Source organism: Punctularia strigosozonata (genome assembly GCF_000264995.1).
Source record: "Punctularia strigosozonata HHB-11173 SS5 unplaced genomic scaffold PUNSTscaffold_1, whole genome shotgun sequence".
Lineage (NCBI taxonomy): Eukaryota > Fungi > Basidiomycota > Agaricomycetes > Corticiales > Punctulariaceae > Punctularia > Punctularia strigosozonata.
Genome location: NW_006767433.1, coordinates 4471932 through 4486404, shown reverse-complemented (window position 1 = coordinate 4486404; position 14473 = coordinate 4471932). Strand labels below are relative to the sequence as shown.

Genomic DNA, 14473 nt, shown 5'->3' with positions numbered 1-14473 from the left:
ATGAGTCTCCGGCGTAACCTCGCATCTCCTTGCATTCGCATCATTCAACTTGGCACTACAGGGGGGTGGCTCTGGCTGACTCCGGAACTTCCTCCAGTCGTCCTCCCAGAGACGTCACCTATACTTGGCGTCCGAATCTGATGCTTCCGCATTCTGTGAACAAGAGGAGGCAACAGGCACACTATCGCTCCCGCCTGCCATTCACCGCCATGCGCATGCGCCCACGTATCCGCTACCATCTATCATCCGAGGCAGCGAAGGTGGGATGAAGCATTCTCCGTTGGGGCGAGACGCGCTGCTGCTGCACTTTGTGCGGAAAGCATGTACACACGATGCGACGGACCTGGGCGTGATAAGATACCGCCACAAAGCTCACGCCGTCCCGTAACTCGGCCCGGCCCGACGCGGAAGCTGATCCCGCTTCAGATGAATCAGATCGGTCCATCAAGTACCCACGAAGCCGCGCACGGCTTCGTAGAGATGTAATAAAGACGAGACCGGCTAACATCCGTCGTTTTCTGAGGTGCAGACCTTACGCTCGTTGTTGCCCTTTAACAGCTACCACTCGGACCCATCCCAGCAGGCGATCATGGCTACCTTCCAGCTTTCGCTCGACGACACCTTCGGTATGACGCCGGTGGCGTTACTGTCTAGACTGCAACTGATGATGGATGGCAGGTGCCGCCTACATCGGGGCTATGATCTCTGCAATGTCTGTTTTGGTTCCGCTGATATTCAAATTGAACCCGTAACTCAATCGTTTCATAGGCTGTACGGGTTGACGACACTGCAAGTGAGTGCAATACTGTAAATGTTCCGGACATTGTTGACCTTATGAGCCAGACCTACCTTTACTACTCGCGGTTTCCGAAAGATAGCTTTGGCCTCAAGTTCCTGGTAAGGCAGTATTTTCAACGACCGACAGGATTCACGCTGACGATACGTTCAGGTTGGCGCCGTGTGGTGGGTATCATCAGGCAGCGAAACCAAGAAGTATCGACTGATCCATGGACAGGGCTCTTGATACCGCCCATGTCGCTCTCAGTTAGTCCTTTGATTTCGTCCACGGCACATGGTCTCATGTGGTTCCTTAGTCTGCCAAGCGATGTACCATTATTTGGTGCGCGCGTGTGCGCTTGTTGCCTCGTTACCTCCATCTCACGACGGCATCACACAGGTCACCAACTTCGCAAATCCGCTGGCATTGCTTGTTGGGACTAATGGAACCTTTGTAAGAAGTCAACTTACTTCGGACCAGGAGTGTGTATCTCAAAAAACCACAGATATCCATCTTGGTGAATGTATGTCCGCTAACCAACGTTCTCTCAAAGTCGGGCGTCTGACTGTCCCCTAGCTCGTGATATCTGTCCTGGTGCAAGCGTTCTTCGTTAAGCGTATTTACATCGGTAGGGAACTCCCCCCGTTCTCGGAAGATACCCGCCTGAAAATCATCATGTAGTGGCGAGTCCGAGATGGAGGTGGTGGCTTGTGGTACCCATAGTGAGTATGAAGTGAGGGTCTTCAAATCAAGCCGTTCGATGACAGTTTTGTAGATACTTCTCGTTCTCGCTCATTTCGGTCAGTTGTGACGAGCTCTCGGGGAACTTTCAGCTGATGCCAACTTCTGGGGATCTGAATAGCCTTTGGTCTCGGTATGTGAATTTCTGGCTTTGCAGTCTCCTTCCGCTCCACTCACGCATCGTACCATAGCGACGTTCATCGGCGTGTATGCTGGCACCGGATTTCTATCATGCATCCTCATCTGACATCGTTCCATCCAGGTTCAAACGCAGAGACTTTGTCCGTATACAGGAGATCATTGTGAGTGCAGAGGGTCCCTTGGTAGGACGTCACTGATCGATCACGCACAGAATACCTCTGCGCTCCCTTTTGCCGTGATAACGGTTGCAGCAGACGTGTCAATTGCCGCGTGTCTCTGTGTCCTTCTCTACAATCGCCGCACGGGTTTCCGGAGGTACGGTCTGCTTCAGCCGGCTAGCCGGAGGACGCACTGACATTCGCGCTCACAGGTCGAACAATATCATCCACACCCTCATCGTATACGCCGTCAACCGTTGCTTGCTCACGTCCTTCACTGCGACGGCCGAGCTCATCACAGTTCGTGATCATATCCTCCTTGCATGGTCGTCAAACGGTTGATCATTTCGCCGTAGCTCGATCTCAAGTCCCACACGCTCTGGTTCCTCGCCATAGACTTTGTCATTGGAAAGCGTATGCTTCCAAACGGGCTGTCTTTATTCCGCGGACTTCCTAATGCTCTTCCACAGTGTACGCCAATTCCTTCCTTGCGACCTTAATCGCCCGAGAAGGACTCCGCGAACGGGATACCGCCAACACCGAAGACTCGAACACGCTCTCCATGCCCTCCTTCCGCACGCGAACCCTCGATACCTCGGCGCAAACATCGGTACGCTGACCCCGCCGCCCGCGGAGATCAGGGAACTAAGTCCGCGACGGTCATAGAACGTACCACGCACGCCCGCCTCCGGGCGCAAGGGCCCCGAGGTCCACATCAGCACCGAGCAGATGCATGACATCTACTCTATACCCGGCGTCGACTCCGAGCTGAAATTCTCCCGCACGGATACTGATATCAGCGCGAGGCGAGACTCGGACGTTTGAGCTGCGGGTTCTTGAAGGACTTCCCGGTTGTTGTACGCTGATCCAGGGTAATTTATAAGTAATGGCTCTGTCACGTTGTATAGTGTACGCATACGCGTGCGCTGAATGCAAAAACGCTATTATGATCGTTGCAAAAATCCGTAAATACCGTATGCCAGGGCCTCTTGCACATTCGAAGAAAGGTATGTACGCGAAGCAAGATGGTGGGAGATCATGGGGAATATCGTGAACCGTCGTTAACACAAGCACAAGCAAAAGCCGTCTCCTACACCCAGGTCAAAAATGTCAGATTATAAGGTCAGCAAGAATGAAATATATATTGCCTGCACGTCCTCAAGCAGAAGGCCAATCAAACCTCTTTTCGTTCGCCTCCGTCGAAGAAAGCAACCAGCTGCCCTACGGGTGGCCTCGGCTTGCCAGCCGCCACCTTGGGCGCCTTCTCCTCTTTCACGCCCTTCATTCCCTCCTTTTCCTGCTTCCTTGCCTCGTAAGGATCCACAAACTTGGGATCGCTCGAGCCCGCCGTCGAGCGCGACCGCAAGCGCACCTTCAGCGGCGCGACGGATGCAGAGCCAGTCGAATTGAGCGACGTCGTCGACTGCGACGAGACGGACGAGTAGGAGAAACCAGCGTAGCTCGACTGCGGGCGTGGCTTCGTCCTCCCGCGCGCAAGGTTGCTCGAAGGCGATGGCGAGGGTGAAGGTTCGAAGCTCCCGTTGGAAGCTTTGTGTTTCAGCTGGATGGGGAGCGTCCTGCCCAGCGATTTGCCGATCGTTTCCTCTTGGAACTCGTCCTCCTCTTCTGCTCGCTCGGCATCTCGGGCCTTCTTGTGCCTGCCTGCCCCCGTAGGATTGAAGACAGACTCGTCGTCGCCGGATGCATCGGCATCGCTCGCGCTTGTATAATCGAGCTCGGTCGGAGTTACGGCAGGCGAGGACGAAAAGTAGGCCGTGGCTACCGGCGCTTGATTGGCCGGCAGTTCCCGTTCTGCCTCAGGAGGTCGCAGTGGCCCGCCCAATGCGACCGTATATCGCTTCCGTGGCGTCGGACTCACGTTCGGGCTCGTACTCGTAGACCTCAATGCAGGCGCACTAGGCGGTGGTAGGCCTGTAGACAGCGGACTCTTGCCAAACGCGTCGCTGGTGACCGAGGGCAAGCCGGACACGTTGCTTCGATTCGTCGATCCATACGATTGCGTTTGCGGTGGCGAACTGGGCGGGGAGAATGCGCCGCCCAGCGCTGACTCAGGCGGGCTGGCATAGTCGCCAGTCGGATAAGGCAAGCGAGTCCGCGATCCTGAACGCACGACCCCATGAGCCCTCGCAGGCGGGCTCGTGCTATCTCCAAACTTCGACGAACTCGGGGTGCTCACCCGCCTAACGGGTGTGGCGACTGCCTTGGGATCAATGGACCGCACTGCGAGCGATGAAGCGGTGGACGGAGCGCGTCCAAGCTCAATCGAGTCGCGGGAAGAAATATTGCTGAGATTGCCGGGGAGTGTCGCGAGGCGGGCCATCTCCCGTCCGATTTCCCCAATGCGTCCCTGCAGCTCCGCCATTTCGTCCCGGAGGTCGCCCAACTCGTGTTCCAGGAACTCAATCCGTTCGCCGTTGCCCGAACCGGACGGGTTGGATGCGAACGAATTGGTAACACTGTCTTGGTCGCGCTCGTTCTCACGGCTCGCACCGTCTTGCTCGCGAGACTGCTGTTCCTTGAGCTGCGATTCACGAGCTTCGGCTTCCTCCTTCTCCCTCTCCTTGTCGACTAGCCACTTCTCGACGTCACTCATGCGCTCCTCGAGGGCTCGCACATGCCCTACAGTCCATTTTTCCAACTTCTCGAAGCGCTTGGCAACGACAAGCAGTGTGCCGTGCACATCAAGCGTCCCGCGTTGATCAAATTGAGCATATAAGGGTGGCTGTTCCTTGTCTGCACGAGGCGAGGATTCGGAGTTGCGTGAGGGTGAGCCGAAGAGAGACGGCGGCAGAGAGTTTGATTGAGGCGGCTGAGCTTGCGAGGAAAACTGCGGGCGCGGAGGGGTAAGGGACGAAGAGACGGGCGCGTCAGATACTGCGGGAGGAGGATTGAATTGAGGAGCAGGGACACGTGAAGGCGCAGAACGGGTGGTGGGACTTTCGGAAATGCCAGGGCCGCGAGGTGGCGTGCTCGGAGGGCTCGCGCTTTCAGCGAGTCGCAAGAACGCAGGGTCTTCCCGTTTCGTATCAGGTTTGGCGGGCCATTCAGGGTCGGGTGTCCGACTGGTGCTGCGTCCGCGCTCCCTACTCTTCGACTTCCGTTCTGCCTTCTCGGCTTTCTTCCGCTCCTTGTCTCGTTGCTTTGTCTCTTGAATGATCTGCTGCGCCGGCGTGAGAGGCTCCTTGGTAGGAGTGAGGCGCTGCTTCGCCGCATTCCACCAGCCACCTACGCCCTTGTCCGAGGAGGCGGGCGAAGGGGGGTTGGGCGTTGATTGCGAGCGCGTCGGTGGCGGCGGAAGGCTGGAGCCGTTCGCGATGGGTGAGCGGCGACCAGACTCCATCATCTGGCGCACGCGCTCCTCGACGAGGCGGCGCTCTTCAGCCTCCAGTAACATAATGCGCTCGGCCTCCCGCCGACTCCTGTCGCGCTCGCGCTCTGCCTCCGCTTCGAGCTCTGCATCCGTGAGCTTGCGTGAGGGGGATCCTGGGGCGGCCATGGGGGAGGGAGATGGGCTGCTGATGCGACCCGTGACGGCGGTGTTGAGGCGTTGCGCGAAGGTCGCCGCGAGCTGCGACATCGAGGGTGTCGGCGACTGTGCACGTTGACCCCAGTGTCGGTGCACGTCGTCATCTTCGTCCTGATCAGAACCGTCTTCGGACTCATCGTCCTCGTCGTGTTGTCTCCGCAGATCGTCGGCAGAGACTCCGTTCCGGAGGGGAGAGGGCGGCCGAGAGTTGTTGGACGAATGGCCAGGGTGTCCGTACACAGCTTCAGGCTACGCATGGTGACATGAACGGGCATGAACACGTCGACAAACGCGTTGAGGACACTCACGAGATCGAGTGATTGAGGCGGCGGGGCAGGCACGGTCATACGGCGTTGCTGTCTCGTTGTCGGCTGCTGCGGTGAGCCCATGTTGCCCGACATCGACATCGTATTCCTGTGGGATGGAACGTGTGCCGACGCCATCGTCGCCGACGGGAGAGGCCGTCGAGGCCGTGCTTGAGGTTGAACGGAACGTGCAGCGCGTTGATCGCGACTGGGATCGGAATAATCAAGCTTTGTTGACAGCATACATTTGACTGATAAGGCTATCATACAGATATTTATATGCAAATCGTTGCCGGTCTGCTGCGCCGCTTCCTCCCCTGGTCGCCGCCGTCTTTCCCCAACCAGACCTGGCCGCCGCTGCCGTTGAGGACGACGATGGACAGCACAAGCACCACTCTCGAGCCGTTGCTCGCCTTCCTCACGCACTCGCTGCATGTTGCCGAGTCGACGTTCTACAAAATACCCGGCTCGGCCGTCGTGGCGCGCTACGTCAGGTCCTCGCACCAGAACGACCCCGGCCGGACGCTGCTTGAAATCATCCTCATCATCTTTGCTATTCGCACGCTGCTACAGTCGCGTACTAGGGGTGAGGAGAGCGGCAAGCATTTCATCCAGTTCAGCGACAAGGTCCGTTAGGCACTGTCTTCCTATCGCGTCTCTCGCTGTGCTTATCCGCGTTCGTTTGCTGCAGGAAATCGACGAGCTCGTGGACGAGTGGGCTCCGGAACCGCTATGCGAAAGCCTCAACGAGGAGGAGCAATCCTTCCTCGACAATGTGCCCGTCATCGTCGGCGCACAGGGTCCGAAGCCGAAACTCGCGTCCACAGGCAAGAATGTGCTGAACCTCAGTGCATTCAACTTCACCGGTCTGGCTGGAAACGAAGAGATCAAGCAAAGGGCAGTCGAAACCCTTCGCAAGTACGGTTTGGGTTCCTGCGGTCCTTGTGGCTTTTACGGTACTTTGGGTACGTCTTCGCTCACCTCCACCGGAATTCGTTACCGGTACTAACTACACCATCCAGACGTTCATATGGACTTTGAGCGCGACGTTGCCGAATTCCTCGGGACCGAATCCGCCATTCTCTACTCGCAGGGTTTCTCGACCATCTCCTCTGTCATCCCAGCCTTTGCCAAGCGCGGCGACGTCATCATCGCTGATCGAGGCGTCTCTTTCCCCATTCAGCTCGGCATTCGGATGTCGCGCTCCACCGTGCGTTGGTACGACCACAACGATCTCAATTCTCTCGAGGAGGTCCTTCAAGCTGTTGACCGCGAGCACAAGAAGCGCAAGCTCCCGCTCACCCGCCGTTTCATCGTCTCCGAAGGCGTGTTCGAGAAGGACGGTAGTATGGTTGATCTGCCCAAGCTCATCGAGCTGAAATACCGCTACAAGTACCGCCTCATCCTCGACGAGAGCTTCTCTTTCGGCACCCTCGGGCGCACTGGCCGTGGATTGACCGAGCTGTACAATGTTCCCGCATCTCAGGTAGAGATGCTCGTGGTTGACCTCTCCAAGGGTCTTGGTGGCTCCGGTGGTTTCTGCGCTGGCTCGCGCATTGCTTCCGATCATCAGGTCCGCCGCTTCGTATCCTGTTTGTGTTTCGCAGCTAACGACCCCACTAATTTAGCGTGCCAACGCGACAAGCTATGTCTTCTCCGCCTCCATGCCCGGTCTACTCGCAGTCTCCGCCTCCGAGTCCATCAATATTCTCCGCAACTCGCCCTCCATCCTCTCCACGCTGCAAGAGAACATCCGGGCCGTGCGCGCCATCCTGGACCGTGTCGACTGTTTGGTCATCCCCTCGCACCCGGCCTCGCCCATCATCCACCTTTATGTCCGCGGCGCCTCCAACTCTCTTTCTATCCCCGCAGCCGACGCGCCGCGCGCGCACGGTCACAGCCACTCGAAGCCGACGTCGATCGTACCCACCCCCGCGCCGTCGTTCGACGTCGCGCTCGAGGAGCGGCTGCTGCAGGAGATCGTGGACGAGGCGCTTGCGCAGGGCGTGCTCATCACCAGAGCCAAGCGCCTGCGTGGACAGGAGATGGTTGACGCACGCCCGTCGATCAGACTGGCGATCACCGCGGCGTTGACGAGGAAGGAATGCGAGAAGGCCGCGAACCTAGTCAAGGCGGCGGCTATCAAGGTGTTAGGGAGGAGGCGATAGACGATTGTATTGGACGGGATCTCGGATTTTATTGTTTTGGAGTGGGATGTGTACCTTAGCTTTGACGATAATCGCTAGATGGTGGGCACGCCTACTTACTCTAAAAGGCCGTCACTACTATATTCTCGACACCGCGACGTTTCTCCGTTCTAAGGGCGTCACCTGGTAAGTATGAGCAACATCGCAATGCTCGAGAAGCGGTCAAGTCTGAGCTGACCCGCAGCCCAACTGCGCATCTATATGGGCGCTAATGTGAACGCCGCCATTCGTCTCTCCCCCAACACCTTGCGCTCTACACGTTCTTCCGACGTTGCCCACGGGTTGGAATGGAGGACGCGATAGCACTCAACTTGTCGGCATTCATGTCTCATACTCCACGCCTATGACATCTGCTGCGGAAATTCGAAACTTTCGAGAGGGCCTGCTGACTGCCACGTTCAAACTAGAAGCGAGAACCATGCAAGATAGCATCCATGGACTGCGAAGGAGGCCGCATTCCATATCGTCATCACCATATCGCGCGTATACATAAATGAGCTCTCCGTCCGATGACCCATCCACGCCTCGCTCGGGGGCTCCGACTTGTTGCTCGACTCTGAGCTTGCTTACCGTACTCGATGTCCGACCTGATCAAGCCGTTTCCGCGAACGAAGTCGGGGCCGAACTCGCTGCTCGTCAGGATGGGTGCTGTAGGGGCGACCTTAAGCGCCGAGCAATGGTCACGCATCAAGGTGAGTGCAGTACTAGTAGTTGACCGTGCGCTACGTCCTCCTGACTTACTCCACCGAGTATCACATTAGAAAATTGATTCAACGATACCTGGTGCCGGGAACGACTTTCCGGAGGCAGCCTCAAGCCACCATGCATCGTCTGGTCGAAGCAGTGAGTAGCACAAGCCCGTGAATCGTTGCCCAGAACAAATCCCAATCTTAGGTGTGTCGTAAATATCCGTTTTTCAGGCTTTTCCAGGATCTCTGGCCACTCCGAGAGTACATCGAGGAGTATCTCAGAGTGCATGTAACCCAGACGGAATGGCCAAGACTGCGGACCGTGCCACAGGCACACGAACAACGCACGGGCGAAAACTTCATCGACCTTTCCGGTGACACCGACGACGAAGGGACCATGAGGCCCAATCAGACTTCACCAACGCGAATCAACATGGTACTCTCGTGTACGAGTTATTGACGACCATTGACTGATACTCGGACAAAAGGAGGACACGCCTGAATGGGCATCATTAGTTGTGGCGACGCAACCCTCGACTGCGAACCAGGTACGCGATCAGCATCGCGCAGAGCGCCTACCGGGCTCTTCAAATGCACAGCGTGAACAAGCTTCCCCGGAAAATGCAGCCGATCCTGTAGTCACGCTGCTCATAAAGCAACCTCTCAAGTCGGTGCAGCGTGTGCGTCCTGCGCTGTGGGCTCTGGGAATCAACGATCAGGTCCGTCCCGTCCATCGTGGGTACAGTATGTCCGATACTAATACCGGTGGTTCAGGCGGATATCGATTCCGTGTGCTGCTCAGATATACAACAACGCGACAACTGGTTGGAGGCTGAGCTCCGTAGGGCGGGCACATCCGAAGGCTCCGGTGATATCACTCCTTTGGATTTGTTCCTCACAAAGCAGGCTTTTGCCAGACACGAAAATACATTGAAGGCGAAAGGGTCGCAGAATGCGATGTAAGCGTGTGCTAATGTATATTGGGTGTGGATTCTATGAGGAGGATGGCGACCCGTTTGATGCGGTCGTATGGTATCCAAATAGCAAGTGTGCGCCTTATAACGCGCCTTCGTGTTATGGCTGTATTCAAGCACTCGAAATGGCTTCACGCGGCATATAGATCTGACAAGCCATCCCCGTTACGTATTACCGATAACCTCAGATACAATGGGCGGACACTCAGTCGTGATTGCATGTGATCTCAGGATCAAGGGTCTGGTAGCTAAGTTCAAGCGAGTCGGCGTCCTCATATTGGGTCGGTCACAAAGAACTGGAATAAGGGGCTTCACGGAAATACACATTAACATGTCTCGTACATTCTCAGATGATCGTGCTCTCGGGTGGACCGAGGTAACTTGGCCGCACGTTGCCAGTGTCGATGACCAGCTTTTGAACCACCACCGCAGGTTCAATCATCCAGACCTTCAACGTGTGCGCTCCCGGCGCGATCCCGGTAAACGTGTTTTTGACCTGAACGATGCTGTTTGCGACGAATCCGTCCAGTCCGTCCCACCCGTCTGGGGTGGCGCCCGCGGCTGCCAGCGGCATGAACTTCGTCGCTTGCGGCGCGCTGTCGTCTAACTGTACGGCCAACGAAAGAGGGCGGTCGTCACCGTTCGCGTTCATCGAAGGTGATACTAGGGTCGTGACAGAAAGCTTGCCGGATCCCCCGATCGTGTTGAAGTTATAAAAGTCATATTCCCTGCATCACGGTGCGTTCAGCGTGGTGCGGGCCACATGAGCGTGTAAATACCGACAAACTGGGTCCGGAGCCCGCGGAAAAATTGCGCCCGTTCGCGCCCGTGCGTGGCCAGGGTGTCACGCCTGACAGTGTTCGCCCATAATTTGGTATCGTCGTCCATGTAACCCCGTCCACCGACGTATTGCGGGTTGCGTGCGCCGCTTCCATGGAGATGCCACCATCTCCCTCAACAAAACCTACGCCCTTCTTTCAGTGATCATTGTTTCCGAGATTTCAGATAACTCGCACCTTTGAAGCCAGCAGGGACGCTGGTGTGATTCGCCAGCACAGTCATCCGTACCTGCAAGGCGCTCTGTGTCTTGCTCGTCGCGCTGAACGTGATAATCGCCTCGCCGGTGGAGTCCTCCAGTTGGTCCCAGTCGACAGAGGCGAATACGCGCTGCTCATTCTTCGTAGACGTGATCGAGCCGGATGAGGGGCTTAGCTTGAGCCAGCTGGCATTTGTTGTCGCTGTAAAATTGAAAGAATCGGGACCACCGGCACTGACATCGATGTATTTGTTGCCGAACGGCATGAAAGTATCACTAATCCTAACATGAAGAACGTTCGGGGCCTTGCAACTGACGAACGTACAGAGTTATCGTCGGATTGGGACATCCGTAGCCTTGAGCACATTGGTTCTTGTTGTCGCCTGGCCATGTACCATAGGTACCCTCGGGCGTGATGCGCATAACCCCGGCAAGGTTCATCTTCTTCGATTGAACCCTGGTGATAGGTGGCATACTGCAATAGTCAAGTTATGTCATGCCGCTCGTTATGATGTGCATACTTCAAACGTACGTGTTCGCGTCGGGTTGCTGCCAGTAATAATACATAACATGGGTCTGGTCCATCATACTGTTGCAAAGGCGTCAATGTGGTTATCATCGCAGCGGAGGCGCACGCACTGATCCCATTTTCCTGCGCAAAGGCATCAGCACTAGGATAGGATGAACATAGAGCATACCTACCATTGAGGATGGTGTGATATTCGTGCTCAAGGTCGTAATCTTGAGCAAACAAATCTTCCACGGTATCCGCCATGTCGTTGGTGCTCAACCTTGCCTGCTGTGCGCGCATATTGTTGATCCCAGCGGAGATCCACATCTTCCCAACTGTCGCGGACGCCAGCACCTCATGATGTACAAGCTGAAAGAACGCTGGTTGAACGGAGGACGGTAGCGAATTATAGATAGCAGTGGATTGCGCGGTGAGGTTGTCCCAGGTTGCGGCAACTGACTCGGCTCTGTTACGGAGAACGTGCCCGTTAGAATTGCTATCATCTCGATAAAGAGTGATATGCACGCACTCGCGATAGTCAATCAATGAGTAAGTGGTAGAGTTCAGGAGCTCGGGTTTTCTCCTCGCGTTGAAACGCTTCACGGTTGACAGAATGTCGACAACTTCCTGCGCCTTTGCAGCGCTCAGGTCGAATTCGCGCTGGGCCCAAGAAGTCATGAACGTGTCCATATTTGCGATATCCCTGATTTCGTAATCAGCGACCGAAGGGCGATGGAGGCACTCTTGATATCATCTTTGACAGCAAACGAACGCACCATCTAGATGCGTTCCAGCCATACGCGAGGAAAAATTCAGTATCCATTTCATAGGGCTTCAGATCGCCAACGTTGAGGATCCAGATGCGGGTCGCATTTCTCTCGATAGCGAGTGACATTTGCTCGAAGATCTTGGATATTTGACTGCTCTGAGGGATGCGTCGGTCAGTTGACTTAGTTTAGGGACAAGTCACCCACTTGTATCCACTTGTAGTCGCGAGGGCTGCCAACATAATCCACCTGAACGAGATGCGCTTTGAGATGGGGAGCCAAGATGAGGAGTCATCGGAGCTTACATGGTAGTAAACGCCAGCACCTCCAGATCTATCAGTTTCGTTGTTGATCGGGTATCGGCGAATGTTTCCCCAGCTGGAATATATGTTGGCTGTCAAATTACGATTACGAGACGTTTCATCGACAGCGACACGCACTTGTCATCCGTCCACATCAAGCATATGTCGTCAGGAACAGTCATGCCGTCCTCGTAGTAGCCCTGAACCTCTTTATCTGTGTTGTATCGAGTGAGCATCGGAGGGAATCATTGCGACTTGCCTGTTGAAACGAACTTACAGAGGGTCCAGACCTGAGGGATTTGGGCCACATCCGACGTGTTGAAGACAGTTGATAATATAGTGCGCTGATCAGCCACGACTTGCTCCAGGAGTTGTATGTTCTGCCCTTCTCCAAGAGGCACTGGCTTCCACTATTAGCAGGAAAGGCGGTGCATGGTGAGATATACTCACAATCGCCATTTCCACGCATGCCCACAGTGAACAGCGATTCGTATGGTGCTGAACGCTCCGTGGAGTTGACCTAGAATTGTCCACAATGAGTAAGATACTGAGCCGCGTGAGGTTGATATCTCACCCAGAAATTATATATGAATTGTTGGTTGGTTGAATAATCCCATGGGCCAACACCGAACAAGTCCCACTCCACGGGGATGGACCGCATCATGGGTTCCTCATGGCTAGTGCCCATTACGATGCCATACATGTCGGCTGTGAACATGTTGATGGGATCATCAATCTGGAATGCAGAGCTCCATTGCGCGGGCCAGAAGTAGTTCCCTTTTAGGCGGAGGATGAGCTCGAAGCTGGCGAGTATAGAGTCTGGTGAATGGAGATGACTAGAGATGGAAGAGTTTAATCTGCTTACAGCTTGCTGTAGAAGACGTGGTTGAAGGGACTACCGGTACGAGGCCCAACGCCCGCGGAGGCAAACTTTTCTTGGGCCCAGTTCTGTAGGGCAGGTTGCTCGTCGTTCAAGAAGATGCCGCGGTATTGTACTGGCAGCAAGATTAGGTAATCATCGCAGAGCACAGGACAGGAATCCTTACCGGATGGTGAGCCGCTGCTGCAACCGCCTGCAGTATCAACGAAGAGAGACGAATGAGAGGATACTGGTACGTCTGCCCAGTAATACCATGGTGACTGTCCTATATCAAAGACAAAGCTGAGTCCGAGAGCCATCAGAGAAGCAGTGTAGGCTCACCGAATTGCTCGCTCAAGTCGTACAAACCATAGATGCTAGCGCGTTTGTCACTGCCAACGATCACAAACGCAGAGTTCACCCCTTCGAGCGGGTTCTTCACGACTTTCGAAATCCAGGCCTCCCATGTACCGTTGATCGAAGAGACGTCAAGACCTAGCAGGTATTGATTCTCTACCGAGGCGTATGAACAAACATATCTGGTCGACGTACCGGAGTTTTTGACCACTTGGTCGATCAAACTTGATTTTCCCAATGTGCCAACGATGATGGGCGTGCCGGAGGCAGTTCCAGTGAAGTTCGAGAGAGATGGGCGGTGGCCAGTGACAGCATGTATATCTGACGCGAAGTCTAACGCTGCACGTTGGACACCAGGCCACTCGTCGTCTGACAAGATTATCGGTGCCGCTTTGCCACCAGAAACAACCGAGAAGTGCGAGCCCGATGATGAAAACGAAACGCAACCGCTTTGACCCAGAGCTCGAATGGAAGGCAGCGATGCCAATGTGGCGAACGCCACGCTAGCGACTAGACGCAACATGTTGGCCAGCACTCGGTGGTGCACTATCGCGTCTTCGAGGACGCGTCTCCGGATATAAGTACTGTATTGCGCGTCAGGTGCAAACTATTGCAGAGGGCTTGTCGGTCCGTCGGGGCCAGGACATGACGCATCACGGGTGCAAGGACGCATGACCACTACGAGCGACGGAAGATCTTCGGGACGACGACATGCCCCGACGCACCCTCCAGAAGATGTTGGGACGAGATCCAGATGAGAGAAACGTGCCGCCGGGAGCACGTTTGAATAGGTTCCCTGACGTCTTGGCGGGAGAACGGAGGTGGAGAAGTACAGGATGCTTGAGGCATGGGCGACGTGCGTTCATCTTTTCGCTGCGACGGAATGAATGAATGTAACGGCGGCGCGTAAGACTGATCACCTCGGTAAGTTGCCCATCATGTGGTGCAGCCCTTATCAACCTGACAATGAAGTCCAGACGGGTACACACACGGCTTGAAGGTCTGAAGTATTTGGAGTCGAGCAGAACCCCGGATAATGGGGGGGTATGTTGGGTACATGTTCACCAGCATCCCGAGGCTGCTAGGTCGGATACCTTCTGC

At 55.5% G+C, this 14473-nt stretch overlaps 5 protein-coding genes across 5 annotated transcripts; 3 read left to right on the top strand and 2 right to left on the bottom strand.

Annotated features, from left to right (window-relative positions):
* Positions 1-530: 530 nt before the first annotated feature.
* Positions 531-2643, top strand: PUNSTDRAFT_124124 (uncharacterized protein; the record flags this gene model as incomplete). The annotated part of the gene is made up of 20 exons (XM_007379545.1): positions 531-626; positions 679-712; positions 769-793; positions 844-897; positions 950-963; positions 1016-1044; positions 1095-1120; positions 1178-1231; positions 1284-1301; positions 1355-1406; positions 1460-1500; positions 1554-1578; positions 1641-1652; positions 1711-1726; positions 1782-1821; positions 1872-1975; positions 2031-2118; positions 2175-2232; positions 2289-2428; positions 2485-2643. Exons 1-20 carry the CDS (start codon positions 590-592, stop codon positions 2641-2643), a joined length of 1026 nt encoding a protein of 341 aa, XP_007379607.1. The 5' UTR covers positions 531-589.
* On the bottom strand, positions 2629-5830 carry PUNSTDRAFT_49389 (uncharacterized protein). The gene is made up of 2 exons (XM_007379544.1): positions 5674-5830; positions 2629-5614 (listed from the first exon to the last, which is right to left on the bottom strand). Exons 1-2 carry the CDS (start codon positions 5752-5754, stop codon positions 2993-2995), a joined length of 2703 nt encoding a protein of 900 aa, XP_007379606.1. The 5' UTR covers positions 5755-5830; the 3' UTR covers positions 2629-2992.
* A 157-nt stretch (positions 5831-5987) lies between these two features.
* Positions 5988-7838, top strand: PUNSTDRAFT_96717 (serine palmitoyltransferase; the record flags this gene model as incomplete). Its single annotated transcript, XM_007379543.1, has 5 exons — positions 5988-6297; positions 6362-6635; positions 6693-7243; positions 7299-7505; positions 7581-7838. Exons 1-5 carry the CDS (start codon positions 6046-6048, stop codon positions 7836-7838), a joined length of 1542 nt encoding a protein of 513 aa, XP_007379605.1. The 5' UTR covers positions 5988-6045.
* A 334-nt stretch (positions 7839-8172) lies between these two features.
* Positions 8173-9536, top strand: PUNSTDRAFT_49386 (uncharacterized protein). The gene is made up of 4 exons (XM_007379542.1): positions 8173-8720; positions 8772-9002; positions 9055-9285; positions 9341-9536. Exons 1-4 carry the CDS (start codon positions 8700-8702, stop codon positions 9527-9529), a joined length of 672 nt encoding a protein of 223 aa, XP_007379604.1. The 5' UTR covers positions 8173-8699; the 3' UTR covers positions 9530-9536.
* Positions 9537-9821: 285 nt separating this feature from the next.
* Positions 9822-13912, bottom strand: PUNSTDRAFT_96714 (uncharacterized protein). Its single transcript, XM_007379541.1, has 19 exons — positions 13568-13912; positions 13358-13510; positions 13203-13301; positions 13022-13151; positions 12731-12959; positions 12607-12676; positions 12434-12556; positions 12295-12370; positions 12160-12232; positions 12062-12103; positions 11864-12012; positions 11617-11790; positions 11279-11553; positions 11216-11228; positions 11109-11165; positions 10902-11051; positions 10557-10852; positions 10324-10504; positions 9822-10268 (listed from the first exon to the last, which is right to left on the bottom strand). Exons 1-19 carry the CDS (start codon positions 13893-13895, stop codon positions 9887-9889), a joined length of 3000 nt encoding a protein of 999 aa, XP_007379603.1. The 5' UTR covers positions 13896-13912; the 3' UTR covers positions 9822-9886.
* Between the last annotated feature and the right edge of the window lie 561 nt (positions 13913-14473).

Excerpts from the sequence above, each read along its gene's own strand:
- PUNSTDRAFT_96714 (XM_007379541.1), bottom strand. The coding sequence starts at position 13,895 with ATGTTGCGTCTAGTCGCTAGCGTGGCGTTCGCCACATTGGCATCGCTG. Across the intron at positions 10,853-10,901 it reads CCCAATCCGACGATAACTCT|TGATACTTTCATGCCGTTCG; the intron begins GTACGTTCGTCA and ends TGTTAGGATTAG. Across the intron at positions 10,269-10,323 it reads GCGGGCTCCGGACCCAGTTT|GGAATATGACTTTTATAACT; the intron begins GTCGGTATTTAC and ends ACCGTGATGCAG.
- PUNSTDRAFT_49386 (XM_007379542.1), top strand. The coding sequence starts at position 8,700 with ATGCATCGTCTGGTCGAAGCA. Across the intron at positions 8,721-8,771 it reads TGCATCGTCTGGTCGAAGCA|GTGTGTCGTAAATATCCGTT; the intron begins GTGAGTAGCACA and ends TCCCAATCTTAG. Across the intron at positions 9,286-9,340 it reads CTCTGGGAATCAACGATCAG|GCGGATATCGATTCCGTGTG; the intron begins GTCCGTCCCGTC and ends CCGGTGGTTCAG.
- PUNSTDRAFT_49389 (XM_007379544.1), bottom strand. The coding sequence starts at position 5,754 with ATGGGCTCACCGCAGCAGCCGACAACGAGACAGCAACGCCGTATGACC. Across the intron at positions 5,615-5,673 it reads CGCCTCAATCACTCGATCTC|CCTGAAGCTGTGTACGGACA; the intron begins GTGAGTGTCCTC and ends CACCATGCGTAG.